Below are 15937 nucleotides of genomic sequence, written 5' to 3' on the forward strand. Positions count from 1 at the left end.
AGGGTGTGCCCAAAATTTTTTAGTCACAAGGAAAAGGGGAGGGATATATAGAGATATTCAATGACTAATGCATTTTGGCACTTAAATTACAAAAAATGAGAGATGACACTGACGTTTATCACCATTTTCTTTTTAATTCATAGAGGAGGAGAAAGGGTCGGGGGTTAAGTGGAAATAGCACCCTTTTTATTATATTCACAAATGATTCTAGATCTTGTTTGGGCCTGATCCACTGTCATGTCATGTCATGTGGCCAGCACAATAACCAACCGCCTCTTCTTCCCCATCGTATGTCAGGTACCCATTATAGCTTTGTGGACTCAGGGTTGCTCTAAAAATCCACAAGTTCAAAATCCCAGTCTTCACCTAGGTTCTAACTTGAGACCCCTTGGTTCAGAAGCCAAGCATTTTACTACTCAGCCACAATGCCCTGAAATAACAATATATAGCATGGATAATGTTAACTCATTTTTTACACAGATTGTGTAATTTCTATTTTAAAAAGAGGTCCACCCCTCCAGTCCACTGATGAATTTATCTCTTACCTCTCCTGTTCCCCCAACATTAAGCATTATGTGTGCTATTGATCTGACCATTGTACATCTTTATCTATGTCTGAAAGTGTGCTGAATGCTGGAAAGAAGCTCTCTACTACTGCTGCTGGAACACAAGTTACTGCAGCTACAAGTGCCAGCAGAAGCACTGGCCTTCCCACATGTCTAAGTGCATGCAGACACAAACCCAGCAACAGATCACACAGGGTCCAAGCACAGTTCAGGTATCATTTGAACTTATGCAGTAGATAATGGTCTAGCTTAATCCTAGGCTTTGAACAAGTTTTTCAACAAGGATTTCACTAGTAATTATGTTAAACAAATGAGTTATCTGTTTGATGCAAGCATTATAACAAAAAATCTTTGCACATAAACTAAAAAAATACAAAATTCCATTATAAAAATAGTGAATAAAAGTGTCTAAAAGAATAATTTTGTCAATGACTGTCTGGTTTTCAGAGAGACTGGGAGGTTGAGAGATGTGTGACAAACAGTTGATTCAATGAATGTGTCGCTAGTTGTACAAGGAGATTTGTAAAAAAGACATTGTTGATAAAAGTTTATTTAAAATATGAAATGTTGGTTTTAGTGGTTATCAGTTTGGATTAGATTTACTTCACACATCTGGTATTTTTTATTAATGTTACTATTTCAGGGGCAAAATGTGAACATCATATCCACTTTGACTCCAGCCACTAGCAGCAACACTGTTGCTACAATACTCACTGCACCTGTGACAACCACATCCCACACGCAGGCCACCGGGGCGAAGACTCAGATTATCTCTATTGCTCCTACGCCTACTCAGATTAAGTCTAGCGAAGATATTTCTAAGGTTGGTCTATATATCAAACTTTAATTACCTCTCCACAACACTTCCATTAATTCACTTAGTTCTAATCTATACATTAGTCATGCCCACACCTCTCACAGGGAATGTCAGTGCCAATAATAAGGCTTGTCTTCGCGTTCAAAGATTAAGGACGATTGCAGTATTTCATGTGGCTACACTGACCTAGCTGTGATCTAAATATTTTGCCACATCCAGCACATACATAACCAATGACTGTTGTCTACCGGTGGTTGGTTTTAGGTTCCCTTACCACCATCTCGGTACGTGCCGTTTTGGCCCCGCCGTTTTGGCGCGAGATATCATTTGACGATTATTTAATAAGCACATAGCTTTTATAACAATGTTTATTTCACTCAACCATAATATTGTATGTATAGTATGAATTCTAACACCGTTCAGCGAATTGTTTTTTTTTAAATTATAAAGGTTTTGCTTATTTCATGAATATAGGCCTATAATAAGTCAGATTCCTGAATGGTAATGACATGCTTTATGTGAGTTCTGCTAATCGCACTCAATGACATTTTTGGAATTCATTCCAAAAGATTTTTTTTTATTTGACATTAGTGTAATATACGAACTAGCTAAGTGACACACTTTAATATAACAAAAACCATGTTAACATCTAAAGCTCTATTACGCTGAATGACGACAATAACTCCACACATAGTAAAGATCAAGACACGGAATGTGGTCAGTACAAACTCTAACGTGAATCCACAAATATAAACAAACACTATGGGCGACAATAGATAGAAACAAATTCACGACACTAAGATACTTTGATATAATTGTACAAACTTATCAACAGAGGAACATCATTGAATACCTCAAGGGACTTGCACACAACTTTTTAATGAACCCTTGAATTCCAGTGACTTAGGCAAATAACCATGGTGTCTATGTATACTAAACTTAAAGTATTTTGAGAAACATGGTACATGTATTATATTTTTACTTATTATTAGCAAGCGTTTGGTATGTATAGCTGGAGATACCATACAGTCATTAAATAAACCAATGTTAATGTAAACAAATAATTGCATCAATTTTTAGTCTATCATACATCACATCATTTTGTTTTTGATTTTTGTTTTTAATTTTAAAGTAATATCTTTAAAAACTTTTTTGAAAATAAAAGTGTGCCTCTTAATAAACACACATACACAAGCCAACATGTTTATTAAAGAAAATGATGTGAAAAACAAACACACATTTACATTTAGTACGTGAAAAATATGTCTTAACACAAACACTCATACAATACATAGATATGAATAATTCTTTTAAAAGAAATAATACAATAAACGTATATAATGTATTTAGCGCCAAAACGACCTTCGCGCCAAAACGGTGGCGCCAAAACGTCCTGCTTCGCCACCATCTACGTCTGTCCCCATCAGTAGATTTCATTTTGGTCTCAAAAGTGTATCCCACTGCCATTTGTAATAATTCTCCAGCTGTCTCGTTCTGAAGCTGCCAGGTGCTCTCTTCTATGTTTCGTTCTGCCTGCTGCCAGGTGCTCTCTTCTATGTCAGTTAAAGCAAGCTGGCTCCTAAACTGGTTCTCAAAGCATTTTTTTTAAGCGCAAGGGAAAGGAACACCTCTGTTACCACCTTTCAGCTCACCAAAAAGCAGTCTTTGGCATACAGTACTCCCCATATGGGATATGTGCTCTGCCCAGCATAGCTGTCAAACTATAACCAGTTCCTCTATACTGTCCATACTGGGTACCGGGATTCACAAGAATTTGTAGTGCAGTCTTGCCAAGGTATGCCCAAGATGGAGTGCAGACATCTTTAATGAAGCATATTACCTTTCTAACAAGTGTAGACAATGGGTTTAGATACTGTAAGTAAAATGAAAATCATTAAAAGAGTGTCTGGTGACTTGAATTGTTCAAGAAATTATTTCATTGCTCTATGATACTTTGTGTGTCACCACGAAATTATATTGTTCATGTTCGTTTTTTGTTATCCTCATTCAGGTTAACACTAATGTCAACAAAACCTTTAAATTAGTGCCCAGCCCATCATTAATCAGCACGAACACTTCTACTATAATGGCTAAGGTAACATTGTTTTGTTATTTCTTCCAATGCTTGATTATCAAAATTTATAAGAAAATAAGCATTTAATTTTATTTTTAAAGAGACATATTCGATGCATGAAGCTAGACTGAGATCACAAATTGTGTTACAGAAACATTGAAATATTGTTAATTTTTACATTCAAGTTAAGTTCCCCATTCAGACCTTGCGGTCTATAGAAAGAATATGATAAAGGTCATCTGTTTCTGTGGCCAGCACAACGACCAATTGCCTTTACTTTTCCCCAACTAATGTCGGGTACCCATTAGAGCTAGTCCTAGTCTTCACCAGGATTCGAACCCAGTACCCCGTTCAGAAGCACAGCACTTTACCGCTTAGCCGCCATGCCTCCCACATTGATTTTTATGTCTTACAAATTTTTTTTATTGGTCTCATGACTTGTTGAATGATAAAGAATGTTATATTGAAATCAATGAGGTTTTTTTTTCATCAAGAATGAACATTGATAAATAGTTTGAACCCTTAGATGATTTCTCCTAGTTATAATACATGTTCATGTTGCATATGCCTTAAATTTCAATTCTCTTTTCACCACAGGATATGGCGTGGCAGAGACAGGGAAATATCAATGCTGGAGTTCAGTTGATTCCTCAAACTATTCAGGTATGTAAAGCTTAGTCTTACCTGTGATCTACATATTTTTCCACAGCCGAGGCCTACTTATCTCTTTTACTGTGTACGCCTCTCTCCTTGGGGTCACAAATGTGTACGAGATCTCCAGAAAGCTGACACTTGATCTGGTGTTTAAAACTTTTCCATGGGACACTTCTGTTACAAATGGCATAACGACATTCAAATAAATGATAAGATTGCAGCAACAGTTACATGTTAATACACACTCTACCCTCACTTATTTCAGATGGGAGAACAAGCTCACAATTAAACATTGCACTCTATCCACCATGTATGAAATTCTACAATAGAAAGTCTAGCTAAGTATGAAATCTGAAATAATTGCATATTTTTCTGCCCTCAAAAAATTTTTTTTAATTATTTTCCTTCTTTTCACTAGTTACCTCCCAATTTTCAAATCCAATATGTTCCTCAAGTTGGTTCTCAGGGAACAGTGCCTCAGCAGGTAAGTCATTTGAAACTGGCTCAACTAACTGGCAAATCTGTTTGGGGCATAAGCATAAAAAAATAGTTTATTTATTTAGATTTTAATTTTCCCACTCCCTTTGGCACATTGGGCAGCAAGCAGTCTTCATAGAAATCAGTCTCTAGCAATGTTTGCAGCTTCTTTCCAACTGGGTGCACACTGCCCTGGAATTCCCCATAAATGTGCAGTGTCAAGTTATAGGAGGATGTCTTTGTTTGCATTTTCCTCATTTCAGCCTACCTGTTATTGCAATCTTTGGGGCGCATAATTCATTCTGTCGGAGAACATGTCCTGCAAAACCCCACATAATTCTCAGTCATAAACGTGCTAAATGGTAAGAGTGCCCATTAGACACAAGATTTCTGTTTGTGACCCAATATCTAAGTTACTCTTAAGGTCTGTCTTGAGTCTTGGCAATAGTTACCAGTTACATTAGCATATACGGAACACTTTTTTGTTTAAATTTGAATATAACCCAAAAAATAATGTACATTATTGTCAAAATCACCATCCAAAAGTTCTTAACTTTTAAATGGTAAAACTGTAAAATGTAGTCAACCTGGAAGCCCTGGTTATGGAAGTCTTAATGAACAAGTAGAGATTCATTTTTTACTTGGGTTAGTTAGTACAATACATCTATTCATCACACTTTTGGAGTGGAACCGTCTGGGTGGACAAAAGGGTGGGTGGATGCAATTCTCGAAAACAGAGAAATGATGCATATTGTTGGAAAAAGAATTACTAGCTCCCACACAGGGAAATAGTTTGACTATAATTTTTCGTAGTATAATACTTCTAGTACCCGGTTTTTTTAAGAATGTTTGACTATAATTTTTCGTAGTATAATACTTCTAGTACCCGGTTTTTTAAAGAAATTAATTTAAATTTGGCTCGAGGATTAGGAGTAGAAAATATTTTATCTTGAACATGAATAGGAATGGGGTACAAATGTTTCTTTTTTTTATTTTAAATCTAACATTTATTAGTTATTGAGATCAAAATAGTTGCTCTATAAGATGTTTTTAAAGGATGTATTGCCTTTTTTGTTTTAAAGTAATTTTTAAAATTTTTCTTGTTCTGAGCTTCCGATAGCCTCAAGTGAAGACAGACGCTTGTTTGATTGGCCAAACACTTTCATTGATTGAGCTTAAAATGAACTTAACTTACTAGCCTTTAAGTCTACTGGGAGTGTTTGGAGCCTCTAGATATTATTAATGAGCTATTTTCATTTGAATCAAAATAATCTAAAAAATATATTAAAGGTCTGTCTTAATAAATGTTAAAGGTCAAGCTTCAAATGTGCTCTATTAGTCTATCCATATGCCCACTTTGATGACACTAATTGCATCAGATTCATTCTGGTCTTATAAGTTTAATAGAATAACTTCCACTCCATGTATCAATCATAATCCAATGTTAAATCATATTTGTTTCTCTCATTAGGTCCAAGTAGTGGGCCATGGCGGGTCTCTCCTACTTCCACCAATCATGGCCAATGGTCAGCCTTCTGTTCAAGTGATTCAGAACACTCCCATTGTAGTAAGACAGCAGCAGCACTTGGTGTCTGCCCAACAGACTTTAACCAACAATCAGATCTTGTATGCTAGTAATATTGGTGGATTGGTACGACATGCCAGACCTACATGATTAACAGTATTTGTTACATCTCAAACTGCAGGGGTTATGAATCTGTTCAAAGTATGCCAGGATTGTTATGTTTTAGCTTTCAATTAGTGTACTGGTATATATATATATATATGTAATTTAAAAACAATTTTTACTTCTGTTATTTTTCAATTATCTTAAATTGATAGAAATATTATTACACGCTATGCCTGTAACAAATGGAGATTGTCAGGTTATTGTTAGTTGCATTAATTACGTACATTTTATATTTTCAAGTCTGTGTAAACTTGAGTATAATGTATAGAATAATCACCCATTGTTCAAAACAATTAGATAGTTATGCATGTTTTGGTTTATCTGCGATATGTTTGTGTGTTGTACAAGTGGCACATCATGGTTTTAAGTGTTCAATATAAATACCAAGTTTTAATAAATTTTCAATATTACATTGTTATTTTGTATTTTAGTTTTCAAGTGATGCTATGCTTTGGATGGCTTATCACAAAAACAAGAACACAATTTTACAATTGTTTTATTGAACTGTTTTATGAAACGTGTAATACAATATTTATCTACTAATAATATATATAAATATATATATATCAAAATGATTGTTTTAGGACTTAGTATTAAAACTTACTAATAAATACTATTTACAGAGAGCACCCATAAGCATATGACATCAGAACACTGCAACTGACTTTAACAAAACATTTTTGGCATAAGCTTGGCAAAAACAGACCCCTGCATAAACTTGCAACTAGCCTTTAAGCTCTCAAATAGTAGTCCACAATGTTAATTGCTTAAATACTATAAGAGTAAACCACATTTCAATACTGTACATGTGTTGTACACCCTCACCAGTAAAAAAATGTACACTTGGAGAGAATATATTCTATCACTACCAATACCTTCACCATCCTACACATGACTCCATATACATACATGGTCTACACTTTGGGTTAATGTTTAATATTAAATTTAAAAACTAGACCAAACATTTACAAATATTAATATAATATAAAGATCACAGAACAGACATAAAATATTAACTATCAAATGTACTCTGTGTGATGGATAGATAGAACACAAATACAACAGAATATTTTGTGCTCCTTGATAATTCTGTGAAATTCTTGTGTGCCTTATACTTAAATATATCAAACTTTAAGTAACACTTAAAATGGGAACCAAGAAGGAAGAAAAAAAAAAGAAAAACTAATTTATTAGATGTCTAAAACACTTTAAGATTAGTTTCTGGAAAGTTTTATTAATATTTAAATTTCACACAAAATTATCCAACAGAAAGAAAGTTAAGCTCACCAAAAGAACAGTTCTCAATTTTTCTATTCAAATTTGTTTCAACAAAACTTAGCAAAAACATTAGGACAACTTTTTTTTAAAAGCAATATGCAACTAAATTCAGAGCTGAAACACTTCAGATCTAATTTTAACAATAATGGTGTTATTTAAGAAGACATTATGCAGGGACTACACACTTTCAAGATGTCATGTTATAAATAATTTTAAGCAATTAGTACAAATATTATCACAGTTACAAATGTCAACTAGCAGCTTTAGCAAGGGATCTCACTTTCCAGTTGCATCTCTTTCACGCTTGTCAGGCCCTGTTGAGGTGGTGGAGAAGCAGCCGAAGTTTCACTGGGTTGGAAAGAATTATTTGTGTTCTCACTTGGCATCTGAGATGAAGCAGGATTTGGAGCATTATTAACCCCTGAAGACTGTCCAAAGTTGGCCTCGGATGCAACTGCTTTCAATTCTAATAAATCAATAGCAGCTTCTATATATTTAACAGCTTGCCTCCTAGCCTGCCTAACATTTTCCAGGTCCCCTGCTTCCACAGAATCTAATTTCAGCAAGTTCCTAGTTAACATTTCTTCTATATATCTGTACTGCTTGTCTTTCTTGACCCCCTGGAAAGAGTTCACCTCTCCTTCCAGTGATTTAACTTCATTCATGACTCCATTAATAATTTCAAAAGCCCTTTCCTCCATACTCTTAGGTGGTAACTGACTGTCTACTTCTGGCATTGGCTGAGGAGCAGACTGTGGTGGAGCTGTAAATGGTGCCTGCTGCTGTGCAGTGGGGCGTGGACCAGATTCATAGTCAGGTTTTGGCTCCTGAGGCCGTTGCTGTTGAAATTGGGGGACTCTAGCTGATAAAGGAATAGCCTGTGAGAAGTCTGGGTGTGGGCTTGAACTATGAGAATTTTGACCAGACATTTGTTGCCCACCAGTTTGACATGAGCCAGAAAGATTTCCTTCACGCACAATAGGAATATTCACAGTGCCCCGTAAAGGATTATTTGATGGCTGTGGATGATTTACAAACTCTGTAACAGGAGGCTGTGTCTGTTGTGGAGTTTGCTGGCGTGAAGTTGTTGCAGTGGGATTATTCTGACCAACATGTTGTATGGGAATTTCCCAAACATCACCTCGTTTCCTTGGCATTGATGTGAACTGCTGAGAACTAGGTTGCGGTTGATTAGAATGTGGATAAGTCAAATTGTGATTACCCACACGATGCTGCTGTTGATCCTGATGCACCTGTCGCTGAGGTTCTGATCCTCCTTCAAAGTGGACAGGTATCTCCACAGTTTTACCTTCTGGTGCAAACCCATAGGCATTGAAAGGATAATGAAGATGAGTCTGCAAAAGAAAACAAAAACATTATAATCCTTTGACTAAAAAAAAAAAGAATTGGCTAGATCTAAACTATGACTTCTAGACCTCACAATCTACTCTAGAATAAGATCTAGATTTAGATGTACAGTAAAGTGCGAAGTTCGAAAGCATTAAGCCCGCTGGCAGCAATTTTCAAGTTTGGATTTTTATAGCACCATAACGGTCTGACCTATGAAAAAACTGATGGTATCTTTGAATTCCTCATCCTTTTTTCTATACAAATAGATCGGATTTAATGTATCACTAGGCTTAGTTAAAATTATACCAGGTCAAAGAGGTGTAGGGTAGGTATCACCAAGCATACTTTACCTCGATCTGATTTTTCCCCAGTTAGTAAGCTCGAATGGGTTGATGGTTCAAACAGATCAAAGAAAATATATCTAAAAACATGTTTTAATGTTTAATTTTCACTATGAAGTCATTTTCTTTTTACTCCAGCACAAGAACACCATCCATTGCACCATTTCCCACCATCCACAACTTCAAATAGTCTCTTTAAGCTGATGAGCCATCAGACTTAAAAATAGCCTTAAGCCCATGACCCATTTCCTTCACTACCGGGTAGTAAAAAATTAATATTTCCACACCTCTTGAGTTTGACCTCATCATGAACTTAGCCTTTACAAGGAAAAGGAAATAGTATGTGTCGGAAGTGAAAAAAAAAGGTGCGCGCAGTAGCAATATAGTAGTAATTTGGTAAACATTCAAATAAAAAAGTTTTAGCAATAAAAAGTGAACCGTTCGAACCTCTATACAAATCAGGGTTTTTCGAACTTTGCACTTTAATATAGATCTTTATTTATATCCAGATCTTGTAGCTCTATATCTACTTACTATATTCTATTCAATATCGGGTCAGTTTCAGTGTACTGTACTAATTACATATCTATATAATATATATAGATTTAAATCTACTATTGTAGATATAGAATCTAGTAGTAATGCTGAGCTGGACAATTAAAGACAAACTGACTTGCCATTGTTTGGACTAGTAAAATTATCTTATATTATATAAATTTTATATAGTTCTAGAGCAGGGGTTCTCAACCTGTGGGTCGCGTCCCCTTGGGAGTCAATTGACGATTTGCCAGGGGTCGTGACCCCCTTGGGGGTCAATTTGACGATTTGCCAGGGGTCGCCTAGGACCATCGAAAATATGGATTGTTGTTGTCTATTCTTCTATTGCTGTGTGGGTGGCCCGGGTGGGGGATTGTAAAAGGGTCGCCGAGATTAAAAGGTTGAGAACCGCTGATCTAGAGCTATAATTGCATCACACCTCCCATCCCCATGCAGGAAGTTGAAGTTTGTATTAGTATTATATAAATTATTGTCAAGATTAAATCAAGACTACTGTCTAGTACTGACTAGTCTATATGAAGTAGATCTACTAGACTAATGTATTATATATAAGATAAGTCCATAAGTCATGATAAGTCAAGATAAGAAGATTATACTAATTATAGATTAGATATCTTAAAAATATATGATTATATCTAGACTTTAGTATGTAATACATAGATCTAGAGTATAGCCTAGTGCCTAGTATAGTAGGGTAAGTAGGCATAGTGCCGCATAGGACTAGTGACTAGGAGCAGCCAGTAATAGATCAATTATTTTAAATTATTTAATTATATTTTATATTATAATTAATAATAATTATAAAGTTTAGGGCTTAAAGACTAAACTTACCCTCATTAGTCTAGGATCTTGCCAGGTAGTATTCCTGGTATTGTGATCAATAAAGTATGGCCAACCGGAATTTTGATCGTAACGCATTTCCCAACCTGCTGGTAATGGTTCGTTTGGTAATTGCGACTGAGAGTAAGGCATCGAATTATACTGACGATCGGCCATAGTCGCAGTCTTTTATAGTGAAGTTCTGTTCTCGAAGCATCGGGTCAAGCAACTTCCGGAAAATCTTCCTTCGTCGAGACTCTTCGTGAAGCGTCCCTGTAAGGGAAACTACTCATAAATCTAAAAATAGCATTCTCCTATATGTTTTCAAGGCCAGAAATTTCGAAAAGCCTTAATTTGCCGCAATAGAGACTAGTGTGGGCCTGGGATTTAGAAAAGTTATGCCATCAACGATTATAAATTTTAAATGTGTGATCTTTAAACAAAAGAGAATCAGACTAGATCTATTGTAGACTCTAGATCTAAATGTAGTTGATTCCAATAATTGATTTATTATTTTATTTGTATAAATTAAGATGACTCAAAACATACGCATAGACGGATAGAGCTATTTATATTCTAATTATTTCTAGAATAAAAGAACTGTTATGAAGATCTGGTATAATATAGTATTACATCTTTTTTAGTAATTTTTTTAGGATCTCTTTTGTCAGCAACTATAAAAGAGAAAATCAAGACAAACTTAATGAATGAGACCTCGAGATATAGAATTTTAATAAGGTTCTGTTAAATAAATCATAAAATGTTGTAGATGTTATGTCTGTGTATTGCGTCTTCGTAGCCTTCTTAACACAGATGTATCACCTTCAAAGACAGGGCCGGTCTTAGGCCACTGCAACTTATGCGGCCGCAGTGGGCTCCGCACTTTCATAGGCCCCGCGCGAATTCTATGTGTAAATTATTAAAATAAACCATTTTAATTCTCCTGAAATTGTAAAATATACGAAAAAAGTCATGAAAATCTACTGAAAGTATTAAAATCTTCTGAAAACTGATGAAAATCTCCTTAATAATAGACAAAATTGTCATTTCTGGGTGTCATTCAATATGGAAAACGCCAATCCAACTAGCAATTTAAAAAAATGGCATTGTCAGCTTTCATCTAATAAAAATGTATTAATAAGGCGAATTTTAACCAAAACAATAATAAGTTCAAATTCTTAATTTACTTTAATAGTCACTGGCATACAAATATAGATGTAAATCTATCTCGACCTCTTTTTTTTTTTTTTTAGCGATATTTTGCGAGTCGATAGTAGCCTAAATCTAAAAGGCAGATCTGATAGTTTATCGGCTTTTTGTTGAAAAATTAGGCTATCTGCTGTAGATGGCTCGTAAAGCTAATTTGCCAGTGATTTTGAATAAAATGCAAAGACGAATTTATTTTCTAATACAAACTCTTAATTTTCATTTATTATCCTTATCACAACCCAAAGTAGGCCCCGCGCAATCCGTTTCGCATAGGGCCTTGCAACCTGTAGGACCTGTTCAAAGAACATCTTACGGTGTTTTTCGGTGGCAACATGAGTTTCTAAATCAGTGCTGCCTTTGTTTCCAATCGATACGTTGGAATCACAAACAATTCGATGAATAGATTACATACTATTGCAGTAAATAATTTTTAAAAAGGACATGTTCAAACTTTAGGCTAATGCCAGCCGGACAGAGGACGTCTGGTAACCCTAGTAAACAATAGGTTCCTGATTTTAAGTCATCAATGACTATATGTCTACATGTAACCAGACACAACCAACCTGTATCTATAGGTGGGACCAACCTTGTAGATTAAAACTAATTACTTTAGATCTAGATCTACTAATAAAACATCGCTAATTGGCATTTACATGCAAAAAAAAAAAATACATTTTAAGATTTTGAAGGAAATGGACATTGGTTTGGGTTTGGATTCACTTCTGAAGGAACACCTGAAAACGTTTACATTAGAAACTCAATTATTGTGAAGATCTTATTGTATCCTTTTCAAAATGTGTGCAGTTTTACCATTCAAACTGTTAAGAAATGACTACCATAAGCTTGTAACTTGAACAACTAACCATCTAGTTATTCTATTCGAGAACTGAAAGTCAACTATTGACTAGGCATAATTCTAGTTTTAAAGTTAATAAAGAAAAAAACAAAACAAGTATCAACCAAGAGAACGATTTATTATGTATTTCTCAGAATAAAACACATTTAAAATATTGAAAACTGAGTAACCAAAAAGATAAAGCTAATTTTAGAGCCTAGGTGGACACAGACATTACTTGAACCACATCATTGCAAACATCTAGAAATACATAGGGAGTTTCTCAACATAGGTATTTTTACATCATTATCCTTCTAAAATAGAGTAGACTTTAGTTCATCAAAACTAATCATTTACTGCATCCACAAAATAGCATTCAATATACAGGTTAATGCCTTTTATGTATCACTGCAGTTTTTAATGACTGACAAATTGTAGTAGCAACTTGATTATTCAAACTGTTTAAAAATGAATAGTTGGATTGTAACAAAAAATAGTTGAATCAGACATTTTTTGTTGTATGTTTTCTTTAATTAGTTGATAGAAATGACCCTTAAAAAACTGGGATCCCATTATAACAGCACTAAGTAGTATAATATTATATACAAACATATAACTAAAATGTTACATTTCATTCAGCTATTATATTGGTGATGACTTTTGAACAGCAGTAGTATAGGAACTGGTAGACATACAATTTTAAGTGAGATGTTTTACTGACATTTTTTTAATTCTCTACCTTTAATTTAAAAAAACAAAAACAGAAGGGTTTCTCTCTTACACTTACAAATGAAATGTCTGAGATGCAAAAAAAAAAAAGAAAAAAGCTCAACTTGTATAAATACATCAGTCAGAAACACTTTAAACACAGTGGACAATTCATACACATTTTAACATCAGCTGGAGAAAAAGGTTTCAAATAAATTACAACCAAATAGAAAATAATTTTTTTAAAAATTATTTTGTTTAAAGGAAGCAGACCTGAGTGCAAAACCAAAAGGGGAGAGGATGTTTTTAATCCAGTCTTACACCTAAACTAGAGGGCTACAATTTCTATCCACGTACACTTAAACAAAAAATTGTTTTCAATCCATCGAAGTAAGTTGCAAGTATGCACAAGTTATGTGACTAAAGATTATACTTGACAGTCTGCAAGACCTCTTAAGAACACGTTCAATTAACAGGTCAAATGTAGATCAAGGTGGAACAAGATGGAAATATTTTCATCAATGCATTATATCCACATTGCAATCTTTTCTGTTTATTTCTATTTATTATTACTTGAAAAATAAGCCAAAAATAAATATCACCAAAACAAAACAGCATTCTAATAGAAAATTTAAAGAGACTGAATAGTTTCACAAACTTTTTGATGTAGCGGTTGAAACAAAACAAAACATTTCTGGATAACATAAAACATGTCTATGAAAAGCAGTTTCTGATCCAATGAAAATTGAGATTTTAAGTATAAAATACTAAATGTAATGCTTAAATTTGTATGGGCACATTTAAAAAGCTACTTTGTTATACTTGATTAGCTGTATTCACAATGATGGTGCTATAACAAGTAAACATTTAGTAGGGGACACTTCACATCTAGTTGAGCGAATATTACTCCAGACTCTTGAATTGTTGAGAAAGAAAGAAATGAATCATTGGCAAAGAGTAGGAGACACAATTTTCCAAGCATCCTAGAACAAACATACAACAGGTTAGCTCTGAGTTAAACATTCTGTCTGTACAGTCTAACTGGTATCCATGGTCATGATCTCCTGGCCTGTGGATGTCGCATCTTTCTGGATGGTCTCATACATGGCGGCTAGCTCTGGGGTTGCTTTAATGTGAGTCATGAAGTCATTCATCTGAGGGCTTTTATCTGAGAAGAAAATTTGTTACAGTCATAATTTAAACAAGTTTGTTGTTATTTTAAATTGTATACTGGTATTGTAATTTATGCTTATCATTAGTTCAATATTTAATATTGTGTTATCCCCCTTTTACTTCGATATTTTGATGCATTAAATCAAGACTTCCATAACAATATGAATGCAAGGGTCTCATTTTAACAGCTAAGCAGGTTTTGTTTTTCAAAATCAGAAAAAATGCAATGTTTAAAAGGAAATACTGGTATATTTTGTGAACCTTTTTTATTATGAATATTCTGAAAAGATTTGATTTTCAAAAGCAAACATGGTTTCAAATATCTTCAATAGTTAGTTCCAACATTTTTCAAGAAGGCCAATAGACAATTTATGAAAAAAAAAATTGCCTTAAAGTATGCTCTGATTTAGGTACTGCAAGTTTTTCAATACTTTTTTAGAAAGAAAAATCAAAGAGAGATAGGGGAAACAGATAAAGAATTGTAGAGAAAGTAAAATAACCTAAAAGACACTCACCAGCATCAGCAATGTTGAGTAAAGCCACCACTGCTCTCAAGGCTGAGCGCTTAAGTTCTTCCTGTTTCTCATACTCTTGTTTGACAGAATGGGCTTTTACCTTTGTAGTACATGTAGCTCTAATGGGTTCTACCAACCTGTCTAGACCTGTGCAACACAGAGGAGAACATACAACAATTTAAATATTGTGGATACTTATATTTGATATATGTATGGTACTTACATTAATAGATGTAGAAGTGTAACAATAATATATTTAATCAATAGTGTTAAGAGTTGAAACTTACGCTGTAAAACTGCCGACGGACACAGGTGTGAGAGTCTGACCAACATCAAGTAGGTTAACATCTTAATGTCGTAATGATCTTTCAAGCCATCCTCGACATGATTTAAAAACTCAAAGATATCCAAACGATCTAAACAGGAATCCAAAAGTGTGTACATACATTCAAAAGCAGCCTGGCAAGTAAAACAAAAAGAAGTGCACATTTGGTTTACACACCATCTTCCAACAAACATTAGAATCAACATTTTCCCCTAATTTTTAGCACTGATAAGATGACTTAAACTCCAAGACTTCCATAACAATATGAATGCAAGGGTCTCATTTTAACAGCTAAGCAGTTTACCATTCCATCACCAAATCAGATAAACATAAAGAACTTGTAGGTATAAACTTTTGTACCCTATTTACAAATCTGCTGGATGCTCTCCATATCAAATTTTATTTATGAAGTTGATTTTTTTTTATGATTAAAGAAAAACTGAAAATACATATTCTCACCAGACTGAGAGATTTCTAGGGAAGGTCAAGTTAAAGTTAAAAAGAGAAATTAAAAAAAAAAAACAAGAGGCAGTGATGAACTTTGAACT

The 15937-nt window shown here is 34.4% G+C and overlaps 3 protein-coding genes across 4 annotated transcripts in view; 1 reads left to right on the forward strand and 2 right to left on the reverse strand.

Moving 5' to 3' along the window:
- The window catches only part of LOC106055559 (MYND-type zinc finger-containing chromatin reader ZMYND8-like), a 28941-nt gene extending 21481 nt beyond the window's left edge, over positions 1 to 7460 (forward strand). For both annotated transcript variants that reach the window (XM_056015605.1, XM_056015606.1), the window contains 6 exons: positions 623 to 778; positions 1210 to 1389; positions 3395 to 3478; positions 4055 to 4120; positions 4530 to 4595; positions 6060 to 7460. In XM_056015605.1, the coding sequence (XP_055871580.1) occupies positions 623 to 778; positions 1210 to 1389; positions 3395 to 3478; positions 4055 to 4120; positions 4530 to 4595; positions 6060 to 6263 (756 nt within the window). In that variant the 3' untranslated portion in view covers positions 6264 to 7460. The remainder of the gene's footprint in view (positions 1 to 622; positions 779 to 1209; positions 1390 to 3394; positions 3479 to 4054; positions 4121 to 4529; positions 4596 to 6059) is intronic.
- On the reverse strand, positions 6759 to 10887 carry LOC106055554 (BAG family molecular chaperone regulator 3-like). Its single transcript, XM_056015607.1, has 2 exons — positions 10637 to 10887; positions 6759 to 8911 (listed from the first exon to the last, which is right to left on the reverse strand). Exons 1-2 carry the CDS (start codon positions 10799 to 10801, stop codon positions 7820 to 7822), a joined length of 1257 nt encoding a protein of 418 aa, XP_055871582.1. The 5' UTR covers positions 10802 to 10887; the 3' UTR covers positions 6759 to 7819.
- Positions 10888 to 12790: 1903 nt separating this feature from the next.
- Positions 12791 to 15937, reverse strand: part of LOC106055560 (cullin-associated NEDD8-dissociated protein 1-like) — a 28589-nt gene continuing 25442 nt past the window's right edge. The window contains exons 29-31 of the mRNA XM_013211858.2: positions 15352 to 15523; positions 15065 to 15211; positions 12791 to 14544 (exon numbers count right to left, since the gene is read on the reverse strand). Of these exons, the coding sequence (XP_013067312.2) occupies positions 14414 to 14544; positions 15065 to 15211; positions 15352 to 15523 (450 nt within the window). The 3' untranslated portion in view covers positions 12791 to 14413. The remainder of the gene's footprint in view (positions 14545 to 15064; positions 15212 to 15351; positions 15524 to 15937) is intronic.

The sequence above is a fragment of the Biomphalaria glabrata genome, chromosome 17, assembly GCF_947242115.1.
Source record: "Biomphalaria glabrata chromosome 17, xgBioGlab47.1, whole genome shotgun sequence".
In the NCBI taxonomy this organism is placed as follows: domain Eukaryota; kingdom Metazoa; phylum Mollusca; class Gastropoda; family Planorbidae; genus Biomphalaria; species Biomphalaria glabrata.

Bases quoted from the DNA above. Each gene is read 5' to 3' on its own strand.
- LOC106055554 (XM_056015607.1), bottom strand. From the start codon at position 10,801: ATGGCCGATCGTCAGTATAATTCGATGCCTTACTCTCAGTCGCAATTA. The intron at 8,912-10,636 runs GTAAGTTTAGTC...TTTCTTTTGCAG, and splicing joins AAGATCCTAGACTAATGAGG to ACTCATCTTCATTATCCTTT.